The 24,700-nt window shown below is 55.8% G+C and overlaps 1 protein-coding gene and 1 long non-coding RNA gene across 2 annotated transcripts in view; one reads left to right on the top strand and one right to left on the bottom strand.

Moving 5' to 3' along the window:
• The first annotated feature begins 301 nt into the window (after positions 1-301).
• MTMR9 (myotubularin related protein 9) overlaps positions 302-24,700 on the top strand; it is a 36,113-nt gene continuing 11,714 nt past the window's right edge. Inside the window, exons 1-8 of the mRNA XM_004614702.2 lie at positions 302-1,060; positions 6,347-6,455; positions 10,002-10,127; positions 10,989-11,162; positions 12,511-12,728; positions 13,516-13,677; positions 14,832-14,973; positions 15,332-15,552. Coding sequence (XP_004614759.1) covers positions 879-1,060; positions 6,347-6,455; positions 10,002-10,127; positions 10,989-11,162; positions 12,511-12,728; positions 13,516-13,677; positions 14,832-14,973; positions 15,332-15,552 — 1,334 coding nt within the window. The 5' untranslated portion in view covers positions 302-878. The remainder of the gene's footprint in view (positions 1,061-6,346; positions 6,456-10,001; positions 10,128-10,988; positions 11,163-12,510; positions 12,729-13,515; positions 13,678-14,831; positions 14,974-15,331; positions 15,553-24,700) is intronic.
• Positions 2,376-3,725, bottom strand: LOC129403431 (uncharacterized). Its single transcript, XR_008629248.1, has 3 exons — positions 3,601-3,725; positions 3,129-3,190; positions 2,376-2,916 (listed from the first exon to the last, which is right to left on the bottom strand). It is a non-coding gene; the product is annotated as an uncharacterized LOC129403431 (long non-coding RNA).

Raw genomic sequence — 24,700 nt, 5'->3', positions numbered from 1 at the left:
GCAGCAAGTCACCGGGGCAAGGTACTGCGGCGCATGCGGCGAAGTCCCAACCCTGGACCCATGGCGAGCCTGCCCTGGCCTTGGGGAAGGGAAGTTTATCTGTATTAGTCCAGGTTTCCCTCCTTGGCCGACGGGTGGGCAGGGGGCGCCAAAGCCAAGCCCAGGCGGAACGGAAAAGCGCGGGCTGGCCCGTTCCAGACGGCCGCCGAAGAGACCAGCACCAACGCGGAGCGCACTTCCGGCCTACGCCCGCCGCTTCCGCCCGGAGTGACGCCATCTCCCGGGGCGAGCGGCCACTTCCGCCAGGAGTCCCCGGAGACGCGGACTCGGCGCCTGGTGCCGCGGCGGCCGCTCCTGGTCACTGGTCAGCGCCGCCCCGGCCCCATCCCGGCCGGCGGGGCCCGTCGCGGGCGTCTCGGGGGACGAGGCGCAGGCCGAGGGCTGCGGCCGCGCCCAGCGCCGTGTCCCCGCGGCCGGCGACGGTGGTGGACACAGGCCCCGACCCCTCCCGGCCTCCCCGGTCCCGGTGGCCGCCCCTCGGCCCCGCCTGGCCCCGCCTTGCCTCCCCCCGGCCTCTGTAGCCACTCCCGGACCTGCCTGGCTTCCGCCCGGCCCCAGTGGCTATCCCCGACCCCGGTGGTCACCCTCGGCCCAGCTCGGCCTCCCCGCCGCCCCAGTGGTCATCCCCGACCCCAGTGGCCATCTCTGACCCCGGTGGTCACCCCCGGCCCTGCCCAGCCTCCCCTCTGCTCCAGTGGTTATCCCCGACCCCAGTAACCATTCCCGGCCCCAGTGACCACCCCTGACCCCAGTGGCCATCCCCGACCCCGGTGGTCACCCCATCTCCTCCCGGCCCCGCCCGGCCCCACCTGGCCACTATGGAGTTCGCGGAGCTGATCAAGACGCCGCGGGTGGACAACGTGGTGCTGCACCGGCCCTTCCACCCGGCCGTGGAGGGGACGCTGTGCCTGACCGGCCACCACCTCATCCTGTCTTCACGCCAGGACAGCACCGAGGAGCTGTGGCTGCTGCACGCCAACATCGACGCCCTCGAGAAGCGGTGCGCGGGCCGGGCTGGCCAGGGGCTGCACGGGGCGCGGGTGGACGCGGGGCGCGGGGCTGGACACAGGGACGGCCAGGGTGGACGGGGGTGTGGGCTGGACTGGGGCGCAGGTGGACTCGGGGCGCGAGCTGGACGCGGGGGCGTTTGGCTGGACGCGGGGATGGCCAAGGTGGACGGGGGTGTGGACTGGACGGGGGCACGGGTGGACGCGGGCGCGGGCTGGACACGGGGGCGTGGGGCTGGACTCAGGGATGGCCAGGGTGGACGGGGGCGCCGGGCAGGATGAGGGCGCGGGCTGGACGCAGGGGCACTGGGCTGGACGCTGGGGCGCAGGGACAGCTGGGGAAGACGGGGGTGTGGGTTGGACGCGGGGCTGGACGTGAGGGTGCAGGCTGGACTCGAGCGCGGGGACGTCCGGGCTGGACGCAGGGACGCGAGGCTGGACATGAGTGCGAGGACGGCTGGGGTTTTGACATGAGTGCGGGGATGTCCGGGCGCTCTGCAGTGCCGAGCGTTTCCACTCCCGGCTAAGGCGCATCCTGGTCCCCCTTCCCCCCTCCCAGTGCCCATAGTGCTTAGAGGCAGGCCGCACCCCTGCAGCCTCTAGAAGGCTAACCCTCAGCCCAGCCTTCTGGGCGCCGTCCTGCCAGGAATCCTCCCTTACTCAAAAAATGCGGGGTCCTTCCCTCCCTCTTAAACCTGGGCTCTCACTTTGAACCTCTGACCGGAGGTGATGAAGTCTCTCTCTCTCTCTCTCTCTCTCTCTCTCTCTCTCTCTCTCTCTCTCTCTCTCTCTCTTTTGCTTTTTGGGTCTCACCTGGTGTTGCACAGGGGTTACTCCTGGCTTTGCACTCAGGAATTACTCCTGGCAGTGCTCAGGAGTATGGGATGCTCAGCATATGGAATGCTGGGGATCGAACCCGGGTCGGCCGCGTGCAAGGCAAACGCCCTACCCGCTGTGCTATCACTCCAGCCCCTCTCTCTCTCTGTCTTTGCTTTTTGAGTCACACCCAGTGATGCTCAAGGGTTACTCCTGGCTCTGCACTCAGGAATCACTCCTGGCAGTGCTCGGGGGACCATATGGGATGCCGGGCAGAACCCAGGTCTGCTGGAATCAAGGCAAACACCCTCCGCATTGCACTATTGCTCCAGCCCCTCTCATTTATTTATTTATTTATTTTTATTTTATTTTTATTTTTGCTTTTTGGGTCACACCCAGCGATGCACAGGGGTCACTCCTGGCTCTGCACTCAGGAACTACCCCTGGCAGTGCTCAGGGGACCATATGGGATGCTGGGAATCGAACCCGGGTCGGCCGCGTGCAAGGCAAACACCCTACCTGCTGTGCTATCGCTCCAGCCCCAGCCCTCTCATTTATTTTTAACTCATTCTAACCCCCTTTTTTGCGGGATTGGGGGTGCAGGATGCCCGAATGACCCCTGGGCCCTGTGTGAGGGCCCCCTGGGGGCCCATATTTCTGCAGGGGGCAGAACAGAATTTGCTCCTTGGCAAAGCTGTGTGTTCCTTATGGTCTTCAGGCGGGTGGCACCAGCTTCTCTTTCCTTGGCAGTGTAGCAGAATCCAAAGCCCCCTGCTGCCCCGTACCCTGGCCCTGGCCTGGAGCAGAGCATGGTGACCACCCCACGCCAAAGCCTTTTCTCCCCCAGCCAGGGCAGAGGGTGCGAAGCAGGCGTATTGAGACCCGCTTGGTCCCTCTGGCCTGTGTGGTCAGACCCGTGGGCCTCTGGGTCAGCTGCCCGTGGCCTCTTTGCTGAGTCCTCGCTCTCTGGTCCGGCCGGCGCTCTCTCCCTGGCGCCTTGGAGTGCAGAATCGGCTCTTGTCTCCTCACTCAGCTGCAGATGGTGAAGTGCCTCTTTGAGCCTCAGGCCAGAAATGGCAGCCCCCCTTGGACCCTGGCTCCCCAGTTACAGCCCTTTGTACTGTCTTCAGAGCTCTGAGTGCGGCTTGGGCAGACAGGCACCAATACACGGGGTGACCCGAGTGAGCCCAGGCCGCCCTCCCACCCGCCTTTCTTCTTGTGGGTGCTCCATTCTCTTCTTCCTACCTGCATCACCTGTGTGACCTCTGGGGTTCTGGCCGGGCTCGAGGAGGTACACAGGACGCGGCCTTCCCGTCAGCAGGGCGAAGTGAGAGACTTACACACACCCACCTTTCCCACGGGGCAGGGTGGGTTGTGAGGGAAGCCAGGCTCCTGGTCAGGTCTGAGTACTGTCTCCCAGAGCTGCCCAGTTTGAGATCCTGCAGCATTTTTACCGGGGTCTTTTGCATCTCCCAGGTAAAGAAAGTGCTTTCTGGACCCGAGGGAAGGAGTGAGGGAGGGAAGGAAGGACAGACGAGTGGAGGGAGGAGGGAGAAAGGAAGCTCTTTTCCGGTGACCCCTGTGTCCCTCTGCCTCCCTGCCCTCCCTCCTTCCCTCCCTCGAGGCATGTTCTCAGCAGCCTCGGAGCCCACACAGCCAGCAGTTAGGAGCAAACGCTGAAAAATATAGTTTGGGCCCGAGAGACAGTACAGTTTACCTTGCATGTGGCCCACCGGGTTCTATCCCTGGTACGCCCTGTGGTCCCCTGAGCCCCACCAGGAGTGATCGCTGAGTGCAGCAGCCAGGGAAGTAATCATGAGCGTTGCAGCTGTGGAGAAAGAGACAGACAGACAGACTGACCTCAGTGTCACGGGCTGACTGCCCCCCGGACAGAGAGCCCGGGAGTGCTCGAGGGTGGTCGTGGAATAGAAGGCACGAAAAGTGAGCGTCTCCAGGGAGTTAGGATTCTGACTCGTCCCCTGTGTCTGACGCCCACGAGAACACGGGCATGAGAGTGCAGAGCAGCCGGTACGAGGCCGTGTGCGTGTGCGCGAGGCGCTCCCCGCTTGCAGTGGGGACCGACTCCCCGCCCGGTTCCAGAGGGGCTGCCTGCTCTCTGTGCGAGCTGGGCTTTAGCGAGGTGAAGGGGCGCGTCGGGAGGGGGTGGTCATTAGCCCTGCCTCCCCCAGCCCTGAGAGTGCACCCCCAGTCCGTCTCTGCCCGTGGCCAGGCTTCCTGCGCTGCTGCTGCTGCTGCTGCTGCTTTTGAAGACTGTCCTGGGGAGCCTGGCGCCCACCTACCCCGCCCACCACAGTGGCATGACGTTAGGAATCAGTAGCCAAGGGAAAGCTGGAAAATGCACCAAACTGTGTGGGTTTAAAAAAAGAAAAAATTACAGGGAAGCTAGGAAATACTCAGGGACAGATGAACTCATACACACACAGCCGAGTGAGGAGACCCCGGGGCTGTGCACGGGTGTGGGGGAACCCGCATGTGGAGGGAAATGGCACTGGGGATCACAGGCTGCTGCAGAGGACAGGCAGAGCCATGGAGCTGACAGGGCAGGAGGAAGGACTTCTCAGACTCTGTCCCTCCCAGGGCCCAGGCCCTTTTTTCCTCAGGGGCCACGTGGCTGTTTATAATTTATAACGTCACTTAGTGAGGCGCTTGCCTTGCACGAGGCCAATGCAGTTCGATCCTCAGCACCCCACAAGGTCCCCCGAGCACCGCCAGGAGTGATTCCTGAGTGCAGAGCCGGGAGGAAGCCCTGAGCACCACTGGGTGTGGGCTGGAAAACAAATAAACCAAACATCACCGCAGGCTTAGACGACCCAGGCAGCGGAGCAACAGCGGTTAGCGTCCAGGTCTGTCCCGACAGGCCCAGGGCCAGACCACGGACTTCGTGGGCTTTAGGCAGCCAGTGGGCTGGACAGTCCACGAATGACATAAACCACGAATGGATGAATTTTGCTGTAAAACTAGAAACCCGCCCACAAAAGACGCCAAGGACAGAGCGGTGCCGGGTGAGCTGAGGAGATGGTAGTGAGAGTGACTTCGGGAGAGCGGAGGGGCTGGCGCTGACCCAGCACACCCTTGGCACAGGCCCAGAAGCTCCCAGGCGAATGACCCGAGGAAGCGGAGTGCTCGGGCGGCAGCGGGAGCTTGCCCCGTGTGCTTGACTTTTGGTTTGTGCTTGGGCCACACTCGGCTGTGCTTGGGGCTTCACTCCTGGCTGTCTGCTCAGGGGTTGCTCCTGGCAGCGCGTGGGGCTCGAACCCAGGCTGGCTGCATGCAAGGCAAAGTGCCTTACCCACTATCTCTTTGGTGCTATCTCTTTGGCTTTGATTTAACTTTTTTAATTGGGGAGTGGGGCGGTCATACCTGGCAGTGGCTCTGTGGTTACTCCTGGCTCTGCACTCAGGAATCACTCTTGGTGGGGCTCAGGGGACCCTGTGGGATGCTGGGGATTGAACCCAGCCGTGTGCAAAGCTAGTGCTCTATCTGCTATCCCATTGCTCTGGTTCTTAACTGAGTTGTAAAGAGCACGAAAGAGGGCACTTTTGTTTCTGTCTGTAGGCTTGCTTTTGGCCACACCCTGTCAGTGCTGGTGTGTGTAAGAGGGTGGGAGGGCAGTAGGGGGGGGCTCCCACTAACAGACCAAGTGCCCCACCCTGAGATGCTTATGTTTCAAAATCAGTCCCTGCAAGTTGGGAAGTGTACAGTCTGAAATCAAGTGTTGCGTGTGTTTCGAGACCTCTTGGTCGTCACTGAACTCTTGTCTCAGATACTTGCCCCTGTCCTTTGCATGAAGAGAATCAGCCCAGTGAGGGTCACTCTCAGTATCTGGGGACGTTTTCAGTGCAGATATTCTCAGGGTCTGGTAGCTCATGGGGTGGTTGGTTGGTTGGTTGGTTTTCCTTTTTGGGTCATGTCTGGTGATGCTCAGAGGTTATTCCTGGCTCTGCACTCAGGAATTACTCTTGGTGGTGCTCCAGGGACCATATGGGATGCCGGGGATCCAACTTGGGTCAGCCACGTGCAAGGCAAATGCCCTCCCCTCTGTCCTGTTGCTCTGACCCCAGTGGCTCTTTTTTTTTTTTTTTCTTTTTGGGTCACACCCGGTGATGCTCAGGGGTAACTCCTGGCTCATGCACTCAGGAATTACTCCTGGCGGTGCTCGGGGGACAATATGGGATGCTGGGAATCGAACCCAGGTCGGCCACGTGCAAGGCAAAACTACCCGCTGTACTATCGCTACAGCCCCAGTAGCTCATGTTTTGACGATGCAGGCTCGATTGATTCTCCTTTGGTTAGAGTAACTGGGGAGGAGAAAGTCGGATGTGGCCATTGTAACTATGTTCTCTTTCCAAAGAGGTGATTGTACGCGTATGTTTCTAAGAGTGATTTGCTATTTATTATTATTATTATTATTATTTTTATTTTTATTTTTTATTTTTTTACAGATTTGTGGGCCCTCTGGGGACCATCATTATAAAATGTAAAGATTTTCGGATCATTCAGCTGGATATTCCCGGAATGGAAGAGTCCTTGAATATAGCCAGTTCCATTGAAGTAAGTGTTCTGGAAGCAAAATCTATGAAGACGAATCACAATAAAACAAGAGCATTCTGTTCTGACTGGGTGTAAGTCTTCCTTCCTGTCAGGCATTTGGCCGAGTCTGTGACTCAGGCATTCGTGACTGCGGGAGAATCCCAGCCCCGAGTCACTCACGGCCGCTGGGGTGTAGGAGGGCGGCATTGCCTCAGAGCAATTTTCTTTCGGTTTTTTATTTACTTTTGGGCCACACCAGGTAGTGCTCAGGGGTCACGCTGGTGGGCTCGGGGGCCTGTGTGTGGAGCGCTGGGGACGCAGCCAGCGTCGCCACGTGCCATCTCCCCAGCCCCGAGTCAACATGTTGAAGCGTCCAGCTTGGCAGTGATGTGTGTTCTCATTGCCGTGTGTTTCATCTGCAGAATTTCCTTTTTATCTGGCCACCGTGACTTAGCTCTACCCACTAGGCCGCCAGCCCACCCTCCCTTGCCCAGCCCCTAGCACCGGCTCTCTCGGTTCTTGCAGCTGTTGACGCCCTCTCCGCTGTGACCGCCTCATTCTCTCCCACCTTGCGTGCCTCCTCCCTCTGGCAGCCTGGGCTGCCCTACACCCACAGCCCTGCCCAGAGAGTGCTGGGGTCCGAGCAAGCATCGAGCCCCCGAGCCCCTCTGTGGCCCCGAGAGCAAGTGAAAATCCCCAGATATTGTAATCTTTTGTTTTTAGTAAACCTCATTTTCCCTATCCTGAGTTTGCTTAAGACAGGATGTGGTTCATTTTTTTTAATTTGTCTTAACAATATGGACTCTGTTCAGATTATAAATAATAGAAACTTTACTTGGGTAATTTAATATTTAAATTGATAGGCGACCCACCATTTTAGCAACAATCTGGTAGACGTTTATAACTTGCTCTTTAAGTCATGGCCGCTGTTGGAGCGATTAACTTGGCTTAAAGTGTTTTCAAGATCATTACAGACACACACACATACACACACACACACACACACACACACACACGCTGAATATTTTTTCTTGACCTTGAGAGACTAATAAGGACTTTGCACCCACCATCCCACCACCCAAATGCTGTTTTAACTTGAAAAGTGCAAAGAACTAAATATCTGTTAGCAGGGGCAGAACTGGTAGAACAGCAGGGGAAGCGTTTGCCTTGCACGCGGCTGACCAGGTGGGTTGGACCTCCAGCACCCCATAGGGTCCCCTGATCCCACCAGGAGTAACCCCTGGATGCAGAGCCCGGAGTGAGCCCTGAGCATGCTGAGAGTGTGTGGCCCAAACCCCCCCTTCTCCCCCCCTCCCTTCTCCCCCAAGTCTGTAGGATTTTGTGAGGTTTTTAGAGACTAGAAATAGAGGAACAGGTGTTGTGGTGCTGAGAAAATGGGATGTGGCATTTTTTCCCCTCTCTGTCTCTGCTAAATGCAGCTTCAGGAAGTTGGGGTGCTGCCCTCCCCGCCTGCCACCTGGAGGAACATGGGCGTAGGGGGTGAAGGGGTGAGGGGGGCTGATGAGGGTGGGGAGGGGGAGAGGGAGGCGGGGAGTGGGCCAGGGCTGAGGGGGGCTAACCGGGGAGGGAGGGGTCGGTGAGGAGGGTTGATGGGGGGATGGGCCACATCCAGTCACTCCTGGCTCTGCACTCAGGAATCACTCTTGGTGGGGCTCAGGGGACCCTGTGGGATGCTGGGGATTGAACCCAGCCGTGTGCAAAGCTAGTGCCCTATCTGCTATCCCATTGCTCTGGTTCTTAACTGAGTTTTAAAGAGTCCATATTGTTAAGACAAATTTAAAAAAATGTGGTTCATGAACCACATTTTTTTAAATGTGTCTTAAGCAAACTCAGGATAGGGAAAATGAGGTTTACTAAAAACAAATAAAAGATTACAATATCTGGGGATTTTGCTCTCGGGGCCACAGAGGGGCTCGGGGGCTTGATGCTTGCTCGGACCCCAGCACTCTCTGGGCAGGGCTGTGGGTGTAGGGCAGCCCAGGCTGCCAGAGGGAGTGGGCCGCCTCGAGCTGTGTCGTGTCCTGCCTTGGTTCGGGGACGTTTGGACCCTTGAACCGGGCATTGGGCTTTGCAGCCCTCTCGGCGCCGTCATTCCCGCCCTCAGGGTCTTCACCCGCTTTGTCCCTCGTAAGTGGCGGGTGCTAGAGGAGGTGCCAAGGTGCCGTTCCTGCCATACACACGTGGACTGGCTGGGCCTGGGAGCCGTGAAGCTGCAGAGGGCCCGGGAGGGAGAGTGCCCAGCTGAGAGGCCCTGTGTCCTTACTCGGTGTAGCGGGCCTGGCCGTGCCACGTGACCGGCAGGTGCTGGCTCCTCTGCTGGCCCTTCTGCATCTTAGCCCGTGGACCTTTCCCTGCCGCTTCACGGGCCCTTTGGAGTGCCAGTAGGTTTGGTTCTTTCTGCATTGATGTGTTTCAAGGAAAGGTTTGTAACAGCAGAAAAGTCACAACATCAGGATATTGGGGTCATGGCTGTGCTCGCCGCTTACTGGCTGCTGGCTTGGGGCTGGAGCAGTGCTGGCAGACAGCATAGAATTTCCCCAAGGAGTGAAACACTGGTTCAGAGAGGCCCGCCGGGGCTTGATCCCCAGCAAACATGGTCCCCCAGCCCCACCAGGAGCGATCCCTGGGCACAGAAGCCAGAGTAAGCCCGTGGCAAAGCCAGATGTCACCCTCCCACCCCCGAAAAAAAAAACAGATAGAACTGCTTTAATCCTGTGGTCCAGCCGCCCCGTCCTGGTATGTCCCCAGGAGTCGTTATGTCCGAGACCTGTCAGCGTTCCTGGCCAGCATGTGGTGGCGACCGTGTGTCCACAGAGAAGCAGAGAGAGCCAGGAAGGATTCTGCCCTCCTCCGCAGCGAGGCTGGCCTGGAGGGCTGTGCGGAGGGCCACAGAGGCGGGCTGCGGGGGCCAGCTCGGGAAGAGCAGAGCCGTGCCCAGGGCTCGGGATGGCCAAGCTTCGGGGGCAGGGGTGGGGCACCATGTATGATGTGACCGTGGGGTGACGATGACATCACGGGCACCCAGGCCTGCTTGCCGCCCACAGCTGGAGGCCCGTGTGGCAGAGCCGGGATCCTCACCCTCACCCACCGTCCACAGGGTGAAGCCAGCCCCTGTGCCCGTCAAGAGTAGTGGTTCCATTTTCCAGTTTCACCTCCATACAGGAGGAGAAAACAAGCCCGAACCATACGCGTGCTGGCCGGGGGGACCGCTCTCCTGCCTGGTAGTGGCTGAAACTGGCCCGGCTTCTCTGAGCTCCTGTGGGCCATTTGGCCTCCCTCCCCCCTGCTGGACTGGCCGGCCGGGACCTTCTGTGCCTGCTACTCCCGACGGCGGGAGGGAAGGGGATTATTGGGTGTCTCGGCGAGCCTCGTGGTGCCTCCATAAGTCCCGCAGGGGATCGCGCTGCTGCGTGAGCACTTGCCGTGACTGGCGTCGGGGGCACTGCCAGGCCCCGTCTGGCTTCCCCGAGTCACCGGGTGCAGGGGCTCCGGCAAGTGTGGGCCCAGGCGTCTCTCCCCTGGGCTCATGCTCTTCTCCCCGGCCAGGCGCTGTCCACCCTGGACTCCATCACGCTCATGTACCCCTTCTTCTACCGGCCCATGTTCGAGGTGATCGAGGACGGCTGGCACGCCTTCCTTCCCGAGCAGGAGTTTGAGCTCCACTCCTCAGCGGTGAGTGGCCCCACGGATGCCGCCTCCCGTGGACCCTGTGTACCAGAGGGTCTCTGATCTGGGGAAGGAGGGCTGGAGTGATGGTGCAATGGTTAGGGCGCTGGCCTTGCATGCGGCTGACCCGGGTTTGGTTCCCAGTGTCCCATACGGTTACCTGAGCACGGCCAGGAGCGATGCCTAAGTGCAGAGCCGGGAGCATCGCTGGGTGTCCCCCGCCCCGCCCAAAGCAAAAACCAACCAGTGACAGTTCTAGTTAGGAAAGGAGCGCTCTGGCATTGGGCCTTCTCTCCTGTGGGGTCACTGTCTCTGGGGGCGGGTGCTTCCAGCCACTCACCAGCTCGGGTGCCCTCATGTCTGAGGACTGGGTGGCACCGAGGGGCACGTGCTCTGCTCTAGGTGGGGGTCTCGTCCTCTGGGAAAGGCGTTCATGTTCTTCAGACGTCCATTTCCCACGTCTTCCTGTCGCGAGCGCCGTGGCTGCTGCCCTGACTCAGAGCTCTGCCTGTCCCAGCTCCCCACGCTGAGTGACAGGGAGCAGGATCGGGGCTCATGGGGACGGCAGGTCACAAAGCACATGGCGTCAGCCACGAGCCCTCGAGGGTCAGCAGGCAGCAGCCATGCAGGACGTCTGAGCAGGGGGCTGGTGAGGCCGGGACAGACGCGTCCCCGGCCCGGCCTGCTCTTGCTCCTGGAGGGCGGGGGTCTCGAGTGCAGGGGCAGGCGCCGAGGCTGAGGTCGGGGCTTCTCTTCCCCCGAGCAGCCCGTGGGGTCCCCTGGGCTAAACGTTGGTGGCCCAGGGATGGTGGCACCAGAGCCTGGCAGGTCCCTCGTACCGGCTCTGAGGCCTCCCTTGCTTTGCAGACCAGCGAGTGGCGGCTGAGCCACGTCAACAGGGACTTTACCGTCTGCCCGTCGTACCCGCCTGTTGTCATCGTGCCCAAGGCCATCGACGACGAGGCCCTGCGCAAGGTGGCTGCCTTCCGCCAAGGTGGACGCTTCCCCGTGCTCAGCTACTACCACAAGAAGAACGGGATGGTGGGTGCCAGGCCCTGGGGTTGGCGGGATGGTGGGTGCCAGGCCCTGGGGGTGGCGGGTGCCAGGCCCTGCAGGGCCCTTTCCAGCACCCTTAGCTGTGCTGCGGGTTGGTCCCCTGTGCCTGGGTGTGTCGGGAGTCTGGGAGCGGAGGGAGGGCAGCTGCCGCCGTCATTCTCTGTCTGCATCCCTGCAAGGGCAAAGGGGGCAGGGGGTCGAGTGGGAGATGCCCTGATGTGGCCACGCCCCGAGCTGTTCCCCGCCCCGTCCCAACGCCCCTGTGCTGCCTTCCTCTGTGGAAACTCCCGGTTGCGTGCTCTTGCCACCGCCCTACCCCGCCCCACCTGGGCCTCGCTTTTCCTTTGGGCCCTCAGGGAGCCTTTGCATGTATGAACGGGCCCTCGTCATTCTTGGCAGTGGCGAATGCTTGTGGAAAGTCTGCCACCATTGAGGCCTGGGTGCTAGCACAGCGGGGAGGGTATTTGCGTTGCATGCACCGACCCGGGTTTGATCCCCAGCATCCCATGGTCCCCCCAAGTATCTCCAGGAATAATTCCTGAGCGCAGAGCCAGGAGTAACCCCTGAGCATTGCTGGGTGTGTCCAAAAAAGCAAAAAAAAAAAAAAAAGAGAAAAGAATAAAGAAAAGAAAGTTTGCCAGCGCTTCTCTGGGCAGCCTTTGTGGAGGTCCAGAGGTGCCAGGATGATGGTCAAGAAGGCCCTGGGTGGGGGTGGTTTGGGGCAATAGGACAGTGTGTGGGGGGTGCTTGCCTGGCACATGGCCAGTCTGGGTTCATTCCCAGGCACTCCATTTGGTCCCTTAAGCGCTGCCAGGAGTAATTCCTGAACATAGAGCCAGGAGTAGCTCCTGTGCTCTGCTGGGTGTGACCTCCTCAAAAAAAAGTAGCTCTGGGGTGGCTTGAAAGGGCGGTCAGCAGTCACCAGACTGTCATGGGTGAGGTTTCAGGGGCTGGCCTTGGAACCCCACTGTCTAGCCCGGAGTAAGGTCTTGGGGAGCAGGGGAGGGGGCCAGGGCTGGTAGCACTGGGGAGAATGGAATCGGATCCCTACCGAGCAGATCGCGCTCACGGGGACTCCTCCCAGAGCCCCTCTGTGGCCCCCAGTGACCCTGTCAGCCCCACTTCACATATGCGAGAATGTCCTGCCCTCGGGCCTTCATGACTGGCCGGTCCCTGCAGGGTCCTGTCTCATGGCCACAGCCCAGGGCTAGGGGGAAGGGCCAGGGGCCAGAGGGGCTGCCATGGGCGGGTGTCTCTGCCCCCGGCTCAGCCCTCGCGCGTGACCCACAGCAGTGGCCCAGCCGCGGCCACACTCGAGCCCCGTGCCCCCTAGGTGATCATGCGCAGTGGCCAGCCGCTCACGGGCACCAGCGGGCGTCGCTGCCGTGAGGACGAGAAGCTCATCAATGCATCGCTGAGGGCCGGGAAGCGCGGCTACATCGTGGACACCCGGCCCCTGGGCGCGGCTCAGCAGGCCCGAGCTCGGGGTGGTGGCTTCGAGCAGGAGGCGCATTACCCGCAGTGGAGGCGCATCCACAAGTCCATCGAGAGGTAGGCAGTCTCGAACCCCGAGTCACTCCCGTTCCCAGAGTGCCAGAAATGAGCCCCAGGGGGAGCCTGGGGCAGCCTGGACCGGGCAGCGACTTCTTCAGGGCGGCTCTGCTCCTGCAGTGGCTTCCTGACATGGATGTGCTCCCGTGAGTGCTGAGAGGCTTCGTCTTCCCCCGTCCTGCTCACACCCCCCGCCATCTTGATGACAGGGACCGGGAGGGTCTTCTGGGGAGGCAGCAGTGGTGCAAGAAAGGCCGGGTTATGGCAGTGCCGTGTGACCTGCCACAGGCCACATTCAGGCCTCTCCCCTTGGGGAGTTGAGCCACGTGAGCCGGCCGCCCCTCTGTATCGAGCCACGGGAGCTGGTTGCCTCTCTGCACTGAGCCACGGGAGCCGGTTGCCCCTCTGCACTGAGCCATGGGAGCCGGTTGCCCCTCTGCACTGAGCCACGGGAGCCGGTTGCCCCTCTGCACTGAGCCACGGGAGCCGGTTGCCTCTCTGCACTGAGCCACGGGAGCCGACCGCCTCTCTGCACTGAGCCACGGGAGCTGGTTGCCTCTCTGCACTGAGACACGGGAGCCGGTTGTCCCTCTGCACTGAGCCATGGGAGCCGGTTGCCTCTCTGCACTGAGCCATGGGAGCCAGCTGCTCCTCTGCAGCTGGCCTAGGAGGTGTTTTGAGGGTCCCTGGGAATGTTCTGGCAGCTGTGCATGGGTTTTGCTCCTGGCTGCCCTGTCCCTCCCTCACTGTTCTGCTTTCTGTCCTCGGCACCTCGTCACCACCCCAGGTACCACGTCCTCCAGGAGAGCCTCGTGAAGCTGGTGGAGGCCTGTAATGACCAGTCCCAGAACATGGACCGATGGCTGAGCAAGCTGGAGGCCTCCAACTGGCTGACACACGTCAAGGAGACTCTGACCACTGCCTGCCTGGCCGCCCAGTGCATCGACAGGTGAGGGCCCACCCTGTGCCCACCAGGCTCCCGGGCCCACCTCGGGGCCTGAGAACGCGGCCCCACAGGGGCTGTGACACTGAGTGAGAGTGTGGGACCCGATTCCTGAGCATGAAGGGACCCGGTGCTTGTTCTATAAAACCCTCGAGCCCTGGGTCAGCCCGTTTTCCCGAAGTCGTCTGTTTGTCTGTCTTCTCAGCAGGCCGGACATCCCTGCCCACACCTGTGAGGCCCTGGAGGGCACCATTGGTTCTGGTCTCTCCCCTCCTTCTGGGCAGAGTCAGTGCAGGGCTGCGGCGAGGTGTCAGGGTGCCTTTCTGCGTGCTGCATTTGGACCTGGAAGTCACTGGCAGAAGGGGGTGTCAGAGCCCCCGACTTTTGCAGACGAGCTTCACCCACCACTCAGTTGGCTCAGGGGATGTTGCTGGGCACCTGAGTCTGTTTCTTGGTGCTTCCAAGTCAGGGAGCAGTCCAGTTTCTTCTTTTTTTTTTTTTCCTTTTTGGGTCACACCCGGCAGTGCACAGGGGGTTACTCCTGGCTCTGCACTCAGGAATTACTCCTGGCGGTGCTCGGGGGAGCCATATGAGATGCTGGGGATCAAACCTGGGTCGGCCGCATGCAAGGCAAATGCCCTACCTGCTGTGCTATCACTCCAGTCCCAAGATCCATCTTCTTCACAGTCGGAGAGAAACCGGGTGATGGAATGTGTCGCTTCCAACAGTGTTTGCCAAAGTGGGGGATCCTGCCAGGGGCTGGGCGCCGAGAGCAGAACCACTGGGGACCACTTCCTGTGTGTTTGCTGGAAAAAAAACGTAGATTCCCAGGGGTGCTGGTCTGTGTCCCGGTGCTCTGTGGTAGGCAGAGCTCATTCTGCTGGGAGATGCGGAGACAAAGGACCAGGTCCCGGGACAGAGAGATGAGGAGCACAGGAAGAGATGGGGAAGGGCTCCATGTGCGTGTGGGGAGATGGGGAAGGTCTCTGTGTGTCGTTGAGGAGACGGGGAGGGCTCTGTGTGTGGAGGGGGAGACGGGGAAGGGCTCTGTACACCCCTGGGAGGCAGGGAAGGACTCCGTCCTTCCCATGCTGCTGCTTGCTTGTGTATAGGCCCGAGGGTGGCCGAGACACCACCCACTGACTCTGGCTCTCCTGCAGGGAAGGCGCCTCCGTCCTGATCCACGGCTCTGAAGGCACTGACTCCACACTGCAGGTCACCTCCCTGGCCCAGATCATCCTGGACCCCAGGAGCCGGACAGTACACGGGTTCGAGGCTCTGATCGAGAGAGAATGGCTGCAGGTGAGGCTTGACTCAGGGGCTGATACGGGACTGACAGAGACTGTGGGGCTGACAGAGACTGTGGGGCTGAGGAGATTGTGGGGCTGAGGAGACTGTGGGGCTGACAGACTGTGGGGCTGAGGAGACTGTGGGGCTGAGGAGACTGTGGGGCTGAGGAGACTGTTTGGCTGACAGACTGTGGGACTGAGGAGACTGTGGGGCTGACAGAGACTGTGGGCTGAGGAGACTGTGGGGCTGACAGACTGGGGCTGAGGAGACTGTGGGGCTGAGGAGACTGTGGGGCTGACAGAGACTGTGGGCTGAGGAGACTGTGGGGCTGAGGAGGCTGTGGCAGCCACCTGTCCCCCATCCCCCGCAGGCCGGGCACCCTTTCCAGCAGCGTTGCGCACAGTCGGCCTATGGCCCCAGCAGGCAGCGCTGGGAGGCGCCCGTCTTCCTGCTCTTCCTGGACTGCGTGTGGCAGATCCTGCGCCAGTTCCCCTGCTCCTTCGAGTTCAGCGAGAGCTTCCTCATCCTCCTCTTTGAGCACGCCTACGCCTCACAGTTTGGGACCTTTCTGGGCAACAACGAGAGCGAGAGGTGGGTACCCTGCTCCCCGGCCGGTGCGGGGAGGAGGTGTCGGCAAGGGTCCTGCTGGGGGTGAGGCTGCGCCAGGAGCTTTCTGCAGCCCAGGTGGCCACAGGCACCCCTCATGCTCATCAGATGCTCCGTGAGTGTTGGGTGGCCACGTCAAGTGCTGCCGTCCGCGTGCAGGCTGGCTCTCTCTCCACTCCGGCAGAAGCCCCCGTACAGAACCCCTCAACGTGTCTGGTTTTCTAGGCAAGAGAGAGAGATCCCGAGAAGGGAAAAGGTGTAAACCAGATACGGCTGGAAAGAACGCTCCCCCACCCCTGCCCTCTGTTCCGCCCCCAGACCTTGAGACCACCCTCTGACCAGAACGGGGTCTGACGTTCTCTCAGCACCGCTGAGGTGACGCCGTCTGCAAATGTGCAGGGCTGGGCCTCTGATTGGCTTGCTTGGTAGCCCCAACACTGGGTTGAAAAATAAACACAAACAGTTCCTTTGCCCGTGGACAAATAGGGTGGTCACTTCTCACCCTCCCCCCGACAGCACAGCTGGTAGAGTGGAGGCCTGCGGAGTATGACAGTGGTCGCATCTCTGCCAGCTTAAATAGAAGCTGACCGAGCGGTAGAGCCCACAGGGGTCTTCAACACGAGAGTTTCATCCACATTCTAGTCTTTAGAGGGCAGTCGTCCAGCTGGGAGGGTTCAATCCCTGGCATCCCATATGTGATCCTGAGCCTACCAGGAGTAATTCCTGAGCACCAAGCCAGGAGTGAACCCTGAGCATTGCTGGTGTGCCCCCCGACCCTCTTCACCCCCCAAAAATGGACTAGGGGGGCTGGAGTTATAGCACAGCGGGTAGGGCGTTTGCCTTGTACGCGGCCGACCCGGGTTCGATTCCCAGCATCCCATATGTGCCCTGAGCACCGCCAGGGGTAATTCCTGAGTGCAGAGCCAGGAGTGACCCCTGTGCATCGCCGGGTGGGACCCAAAAAAAGCAAAAAAAAAAAAAATGGACTAGGGGGGAAAAATTAGAACAATGGTATGATGTTCTAGAAAATTCTCAGTAGTTTTTACATGTTTTGTCTATTGTTACTACGGCCCCATAGGATTCTTTTTTTGGTTTTCTTTTTGGGTCACACCCGGTGATGCACAGGAGTTACTCCTGGCTCATGCACTCAGGAATTACTCCTGGCGGTGCTCAGAGGACCATATGGGATGCTGGGAATCGAACCCGGGTCAGCTGTATGCAAGGCAGACGTCCTACCCGCTGTGCTATCGCTCCAGCCCCTCGATAGGGTTCTTATGGTGAGAACTACAAAGGCAATTTAATGGGTGCATTTATATTTTATAGTATTTCTTCTTTACGCCCGAGGCTGTCTGCACTTAATTTTCTCCCCTGATTATAGTATGGGGTTGAGACAGGATTAACTTGTTTCCAGGCGTGTTCAGGCTAAAGTGCCTTGTATTTGCATCATAAAATTGAGCCTCTGAAGAAGCATTCAGGGGAGTTGGGTGCAGTTTTCTCCTATTCGGAGTTTAGGCTTAAATAAATTTTTGGGTTTTTCTGTGAGCTCTTTTGGAGGAGTTGGTTTAGGCCCCGCCCGAGGATGCTCAGGTGTCTCTCCTGGCTCGGTATTCACCAGAATTCTGGCGGTGCTCAGGGGAGGATATGGGGTGTTGGGGATGGAACACCCAGGTCGCCCACGTCCAAGGCAGACTCCCTCCCCGCCATAGCACTGCTCCAGGCCCTGGGTATAGATGAATCTTCTAGACACATTTATTTCTGTTCATGAGATTTACTGTTGCTTTGTTTCACGATGACGGTTGAGCAATAATTACACTTGCATTGTTACGCGTGTAGTTTTTACTTCTGCCCCCGAAACAGGCCTACTTTAAAGAAGTGGCATTTGAGTTGGCTCACCGTAGATCTGCAATTTGTATCTTACTTTTCCGACCTAGGAACTGTTCTGTAACACCACTGTTAGCTCATAGTTAATAAGCCATAACTTAGCCACATCTTTTCCTTCTATTTTCTTCATTGTTACCAAGTGGAAGGTCTTATGCTTCCTGGCTTTGGGGTCTGTGTTTCTCTGCTATGAAATCTAGAATCTTCTAATGAAAGTGGAAGAGATGATCTTAGAAGAGCAGTGAGCATGTGTAAAAGGATGGGCATTTGAGATTTTTTTTTTCCTTTTTTTAATTGAATCATCATTTGAAATTTTTTTCTTCCTTTTTTTTAATTGAATCACCATTTGAAATTTTTTCTTCCTTTTTTTATTGAATCACCATTTGAAATTTTTTTCTTCCTTTTTTTATTGAATCACCATGAGATAGCCCATTACAAAGCTGTTTACAATTGGGTTTCAGTCATACAGTGTTCCAGTGCCTATCCCTCCACCAGTGTACCTTTCCCACCACCAATGTCCTCAGTTTCCCTTCTATCCACCCCCACCTCCGATCCCCTCCCCAGCTGCCTCTATGGCAGGCACTTTTTCCCTCTCTCTCTCATTGATTCTAACATTACCTCACCATTATGAATTTGGAAGATTGGAATTTTAACTGGTCTTTCCTATTTAAACACACACACACACACACACACACACACAACCTTTTAAAAAAACACTGCACCACTTATGTCTCTGTCAGGCTCCTGGCCAGGCTGAGGCCAGAGGGAGGAATTTTCGCTCTTCCTTAACGACTGATGATGTTGAGTGTCTTTGAGCATCACCTTTGGAGAAATAGCTATTCACATAGCTTTTGGGTTTGGTTAGGGGTTGTGTTGACTCTGGGGCTTGCTTTGGGGTGTACTGGTGTCCCAGTGACACGCCCTTCTAGACCACGGCTGGGCTTTCCTTTCTTTCATTTTTGGTTTAGGGGCCATAGCTGGATGTCCTTTGGTCCTAGCTCTGTGCTCTGGGGGCCCAAACAGGGTTCTGGGGATGGAGCCTGGGTTGGCTCCGAGCAGGGTAAGCGCCCTGCCCGCTGTCTTATCTTTCAAGTATATCTTGGTGTATCTTTCCATTGACTTCCATCTTTCATTTATTTTAGCAGTATTTTAGCTTTAATGCAAAAGTTTTTCCTTTGAGGCTAAATATAGTCTCCGGTACTATTGTAAATGCTATTGTAAATGGACTTGTTTTTTAAGTTTCTCTTCAGAGTGTTCATTGCTGGTAACAGAAACATGATTTCGTGTGTGTGTGCATGCATGTGTGTGCGTGCATATATGTGTGTGTGTGTGTGTGTGTGTGCATGTGTATGTGTGTGCATGCGCGTGTGTTCTGTCAGGTTCTCTGGCACTTTGGAAGCATGTCGCCTGTAGCTAGAGACAGCTATGCTGCTTCCTTCCTCTCACACACACTCCCAGGAGCTCCCCACTGAGTCTGACTCTAGCTGTGGTTTTTTGGCAGACATATCTGCCGCATTGAGAAAATTCCCTCACGCTCCTAATTTGTTCAGTGTTTCTATTTTGAAAAGATGTTGGGTTTCCTGTGACCTTGTCCGTCAGTCTAGTAATGTGATGTATTGATTGTTTCTTATTATGTTCTAACCAGCTTCTGTACCTAAGATAATCCAACTGGTATGTTGTAGACCCCTTCTAACATGCTAGTGGAGTGGGTTTGCTGGCAGTTTGTTGAAGATTTTTGCATCTTTGTTTATAAGGGAAGTTCACCTTTGTAGTTTTGTTTCCTTGCGGTGCTTTTATGATCAGGGAAGATGCTGTGCAGTAGAACTTGGGGAATATTCCTTTTCTATCTTAGAAAGTTTGAGAAGAACCAGTATTTCATTTCCATTTAAACATTCAGTAGAACTCATCAATGAAGTCATTAGGCTCTATAATTTCTTTTGTTGGGAAATTTTTATTGCTAACTCAGTCTTTTGGTTATATGTCTGGTGAGAATTTTGATTTCTTGAGTCATTGTAGGTAATTTGCACGTTTATAAGACCTTACCCCTTTCTTCCATACTCGAACTTCACATATAATTGTATATCATCGTCTCTTGTGATAGGATTTATTTATGTTGGGTTGTGGTTATGTCCCGCTTTATTTCTCATTTTACTTATCCATGTCTTTTCTCTCTGCTTCCTTTCTCTCCCTTTCTCTTTCCACTTAGCTAAAGGGGAAATTTCCTTCTTTTGGAAGAACCAACATTGAGTTTCATGATACTATTCTGTGATTTTCTCTTCCTTTCCTTTCTGTTTGTCTTGGTCACACTCAGCATTTCGCAGGGCTTTGTTGCATAACATTGGTTTATCCTTGCTCCTCCTGCAGAGAATTTAGGTTTATTGAGTTACTCCCACAACAGTGCCCCTGAGGCACACCCAATTCCATCAAGCACTAAGAATCCTACATTGCTTTGCTCTTTCCTTTATGTCATTCGCATGGTTTATTCAGCAGTGTCCTTTTTGCATAGATACAGGAAGACAGTTGATGCTATGCTTTTGTGACATGGGAGTTAATTGACTCAGAAATAATACTTACTTCTGGGCATCCATCATATTTACCTGATTTAGACCTCAGTTGCCCTTAGTTTTTAACACCACCAAAAGGAGGGTCCCAGTGCAGGACGAGGATGGACCCAGAGCATCAAAAGCAGACAAGCTAAGCATAATGGCATCAAAAGGGGACAAGCTAAGCGCCATAAGTATAGTAAGTTAAGAGCACGGTCATGGAACAAACTCTGTCGTGACCCAAAAAGAAGTAACTGAATATGGATCCTGCTGGGGTTAGGAAAGACTAACCTGGCCTGAGGACTGTAGTCTGGGATATTTAGTGAAATGGTCCCAGGAAGAGCTACCCTTTAAGCTTAATATATTTCTTACTGCGTTCATATAAAATGACTAGAAATATTATAAGAAGTAAACTTAGTGATTGTTTAAATGGGTTACTAGCTGAGGAAAGGAGAAAGCAATATACCCTGGATGGAATCCCGTCCTTGAGTGGATCTCCTAGTAATCTGGAGTGCTGAACCCTCAGATGAGATCTTGTCCTTGAGTTCATCTCCTAGAACTTCCCCTGAGGGAGTGGCTTTACCTCTGTTTGTTGTTATGACAGTGTTCAAACCCACCTATGTGTACCCCCACCCTTTGTGATTTCTATGTAACTGCTGCAAGGGAAGGGAGAGAGGAGATGACGCTGGGGAAAAGAGGAGAAATTGGTACGCTACAAGGGAAGAGGCCGAATTACACTGGGGAGAAAGGAGGACAGATTACTAGGTTGGGGAGGAGAGGGAAAGAAACTGTCTTCCAACCAGCCTGGGGCCCTGTTTCCCCATTCCTCTGGTCCTTTGTCCATCCATCCCTGTGCGCTGGCCAGGGGAACGGTTCTCAGCCACTGAATGCTTTCGTCCCGCACCCCCATGCTTTTTTTGAAACTCGCAGCTGGCGTCCCTGTGTGGGCCATGGGCCTGGGCCTGAACCACCAAGTGGTGGGCATCAAAAGGGGTGCATCGGTGGACCCCCACTTACAGAGGTGAGGGGGCGAACACATTTTTGGGTTACTGGGAATGTAATAGTCCTAGCTGTATCCCCCCCCACTCAGAGGGGAGTGGGATAGTCGATTTTTCAGGGTGCTGGGAGTTAGAATCCTAGCGGTAGCCCCAACTAAGATGGGACAGAATCTGGGCCTCCCCAGGCCCTTTCAGTGTATCTTGAGCCAGACTGAACGGACCGAGCCATTTGTGGATTTGATTCAGTATCTCTCCCTCAGAACTGGGGACCCGGAAGACTGCATTTCCCAAGACCAACTCTGGGCCTGCTTTATGGTTTATGAAATAAACCCAAGGTTCCTGGCCGAAGGGACTGTAGAGACCAAGATTTGAAAAGAATTGTTAAGGGAAGTGTCTACATGGCATGCAAGAGGGGACTAAGATCCCCGTGGGATTCTGGGTTACATGGGAGTTTGTTAATTCTATTCTCCGGTTTTGGGGAAGTGCAGTTGAGAAGGAGAATATTAGGGATAAGACTCCCTCAGCTCCTCCCATACCCACGCCCCGAAAGAAACTCAGCCTGTTTCCAGTCGAAATACATCCTCAAAGTAAAAGTCTTTCCGATGCTGGTGAATTAATGTTCCCTACTAATGTCAAACCCAAGAGACCCCCTTCTCTTTCGTAGGGCTCCACTTTCAGTGCATCTGATAAAAGTGATGTCACTGATAAAAGTGATGTGGGTGACGAGCCTGCTGCCACTTCCTGGATTCTGAGTCGTGTGTCCCGGTACAGGAGGCTCCCTGCGGAGGCCTAGGTCCCTTGGCCGAGCAGCCTCCAGGCCACTCGGGACCCACTCCTGATGGAAGCTTCCAACCGAGACCTCTCGACCGTACGCGGTCGACCCCGCCCAGGCTGCCCGAGCTCTGTCTCCTTCTCCTGGTCCAGTGGGAGGAGAAGCAGCCTCCATCTTACAAGGGGTTGAGAATGGATTCACTCAGTCATATCAAAAAGGCCTGTGCCTCGTATGGACCTACATCTCCGTACTGTGAGGAATATCTTAGAGGCTGGAGTAAAAGTGCCTATTGGGTACCCCAAGATTTTGATTTTCATGTGGTCACGAAGACATGTTTAAGCCCCTCTCAATATGTGCAATGGAGGATGTGGCTCAGTGATGAGGCTAAGGCAAAACTTCATGACTTAGGTCTTTCTGGATGAAAATGTTCAGGATTTAACTTGACTTATGAGATGCTAGCAGGCAAAGGGAAATGGCTCGATCCAAAACAGCAAGTCACCGTGCCTTTTGCTGTTTTTGCTCATGTCCATGAGGCTACCTGTGGGCTTGGGAGAAGATGGATACAGATGCTGAATTTCAGGGAAGCTATACAAAGATTGTTCAGGGGGCCTGGAACCATATGCAGACTTTATAGGGAAGTTGATGGGTGCAATTGAGAAGCAGGTTAGGTGTAAAGTGAGTGACTAAGCAAAATCTGTCAAAACAATTGGCTTTTGAAAACGCTAATGAGGATTGCCAAGCTATTCTGCGCCCCATTAAGGAAAAGGAGGACATAATGGGGTATGTGAAGGCGTGTCATAATTTGTTGGTTCTGTTAAATATCAGGCACAGATGAATGCTGTAGAGGCCTATGCAGTACAGAGACAAGCTCAGAATAAATGTTTCAGGAGAAAAAAAAAGCAAAAAACAATGGGGCTTGAGTGATACCACAGCAGGTAGGGTGTTTGCCTTGCACGCAGCTGACCCAGGTTCGATTCCCAGCATCCCATACGGTCCCCTGAGCACTGCCAGGGGTAATTCCTGAGTGCAGAGCCAGGAGGAAACCCTTGCATTGCTGGGTGTGGCCCAAAAAGCAATATATATATATATATGTTATGTATATATAACATATATATATATATATATATATATATATGTTTCAGGAGTCTGGAGCCATAGTACAGGGGGTAGGGCATTTGCCTGGCATGCAGCTGACCTGGGTTTGATTCCCAGCATCCCATATAGTCCCCCAAGCACCGCCAGGAGTTATTTCTGAGTGCAAAACCAGGAGTGACCCTATGCATCACTGGGTGTGACCCTAAATGTTTCAATTGTGGGAAGTCAGGTGACTTCCAACAGGGTTATAGGAACCCCCTGCTTCTTCGAAAGCACCACCCAGGATCTGTGTGAAAGAGGAAAGCACCTCGCGGGCCCTGTCCCTGGTGTAGGAAGGGAAACCAGCAGGCCAGGGACTGCCGTGCCAGATTTGATGCTATGGGTAACCCCATCTCGGGAAACCAGCAAGGGGCCAGCCCCAGACCCCATTAAACCAGGGGACATTCTGGACTGCAGCCCCTCTTCCCAATGTGGAGTTTCAGAACTCCAATCGTAGACTTACTGCAGCCAGCCTCGGCAGGGAGCGCAGCCTTGGGTATTCCCTGCCTGGTGCAGTTACTATAACCCCTGCAGTGTCCCTACGAATTAAATTCTGATGTAAAGGGACCAAACCCATGAGGCACTTTCGGCTTACTCTTAGGAGAAGCAGTTTGACTGTTAAGGGAATTACTGTTCATACTGGGGTCATTGATTCGGATTATCCTGGGGAAATAGTGATTGTTATCACGGTGCCAACTGTTTGGGCATTTGATAAGGGAGAGAGCATTGTTCAGCTTCTCTTACTTCCTTTTGTTCTGCCCAGCCAATCTGCTCGCCCTGGTACGGGAGGTCTTGGCAGCACTAATCCTTTGGTTGCCTGTGTCCTCCCTCTTAGGGCAACTGCCCACTTGTAACTCTTGAGATCCATGGGGAAAAATGAGGGGAATGATTGAGTCGGGGGCTGACGTCTCTATCATCTCTACCCAATATTGGCCCTGTAACTGGGCCGTGCAGGCAATACCCTACGGTCTGCAGAGAGTAGGCATGATGCCTTCTTAAAATGTTTTGGCCACGAAGACATTACAGCCACTTTCCAGCCCTATGTAGCACCCCTAACTCTGAATTTATGGGGACGAGATCTACTTGAACGGTGGCAAGCGGAGATTAGGATCCTCACTCCGTCTCCAACTGTGGCCTCCGATCCTGAGGCCACCCCCCTTTTTAGTAAGGGGGTACTGTGGCTTTAATGCCCAACACCCCTCCATATTCAGTGGAGATCCCATGATCCTGTGTGGTCCCCCCACAGTGGCCCCTTAATTATGAAAAATAAAGGGTGTTAGAATCCTTAGAAGAACAGCTGAAGTTGGACATATTGAAACTTCATTTTCAGAATGGAATTCCCCTGTCTTGGTTATCTGAAAGAAATCAGGCAAGTGGCGTTTGCTGATTGGCTCGAGGAATGTTAATTTCACCGTGGTTCTCATGGGGCCCTTCAGCCCGGCCTTCCTTCCCCGCTGCTATTCCTGAGGGTTCGCCACTGGTGGTCACAGATTTAAAAAACTATTTTTACAACATAACATGTCGACTGGACTTTCCTCGCCCCCGGCTTTTACAGGTTGTGGATTGGACGATGCCAGGACCCTGTGTCTGGACTAACGATTGCCTTCTTTTACCCCCTCTCTGGGTTTCACAGATGCTTCAGTTCCCAAATGAGGAATTTCTTTTAGCTTCTCCCTAGGATGTTCTCTCGATCCTGTTTGTATTGGAGTGTCTCCCTCTGTTTCTCTTCACCCCCAGACTTGGGTTCATACCAACCCCCCGATTCATACCACCTCTGACCACTTCCAGAACATTTTTTTCCTCTTCCG

This window comes from Sorex araneus, chromosome 1, assembly GCF_027595985.1.
Source record: "Sorex araneus isolate mSorAra2 chromosome 1, mSorAra2.pri, whole genome shotgun sequence".
NCBI lineage: Eukaryota > Metazoa > Chordata > Mammalia > Eulipotyphla > Soricidae > Sorex > Sorex araneus.
This window is presented reverse-complemented; position numbering and strand designations above follow the sequence as displayed.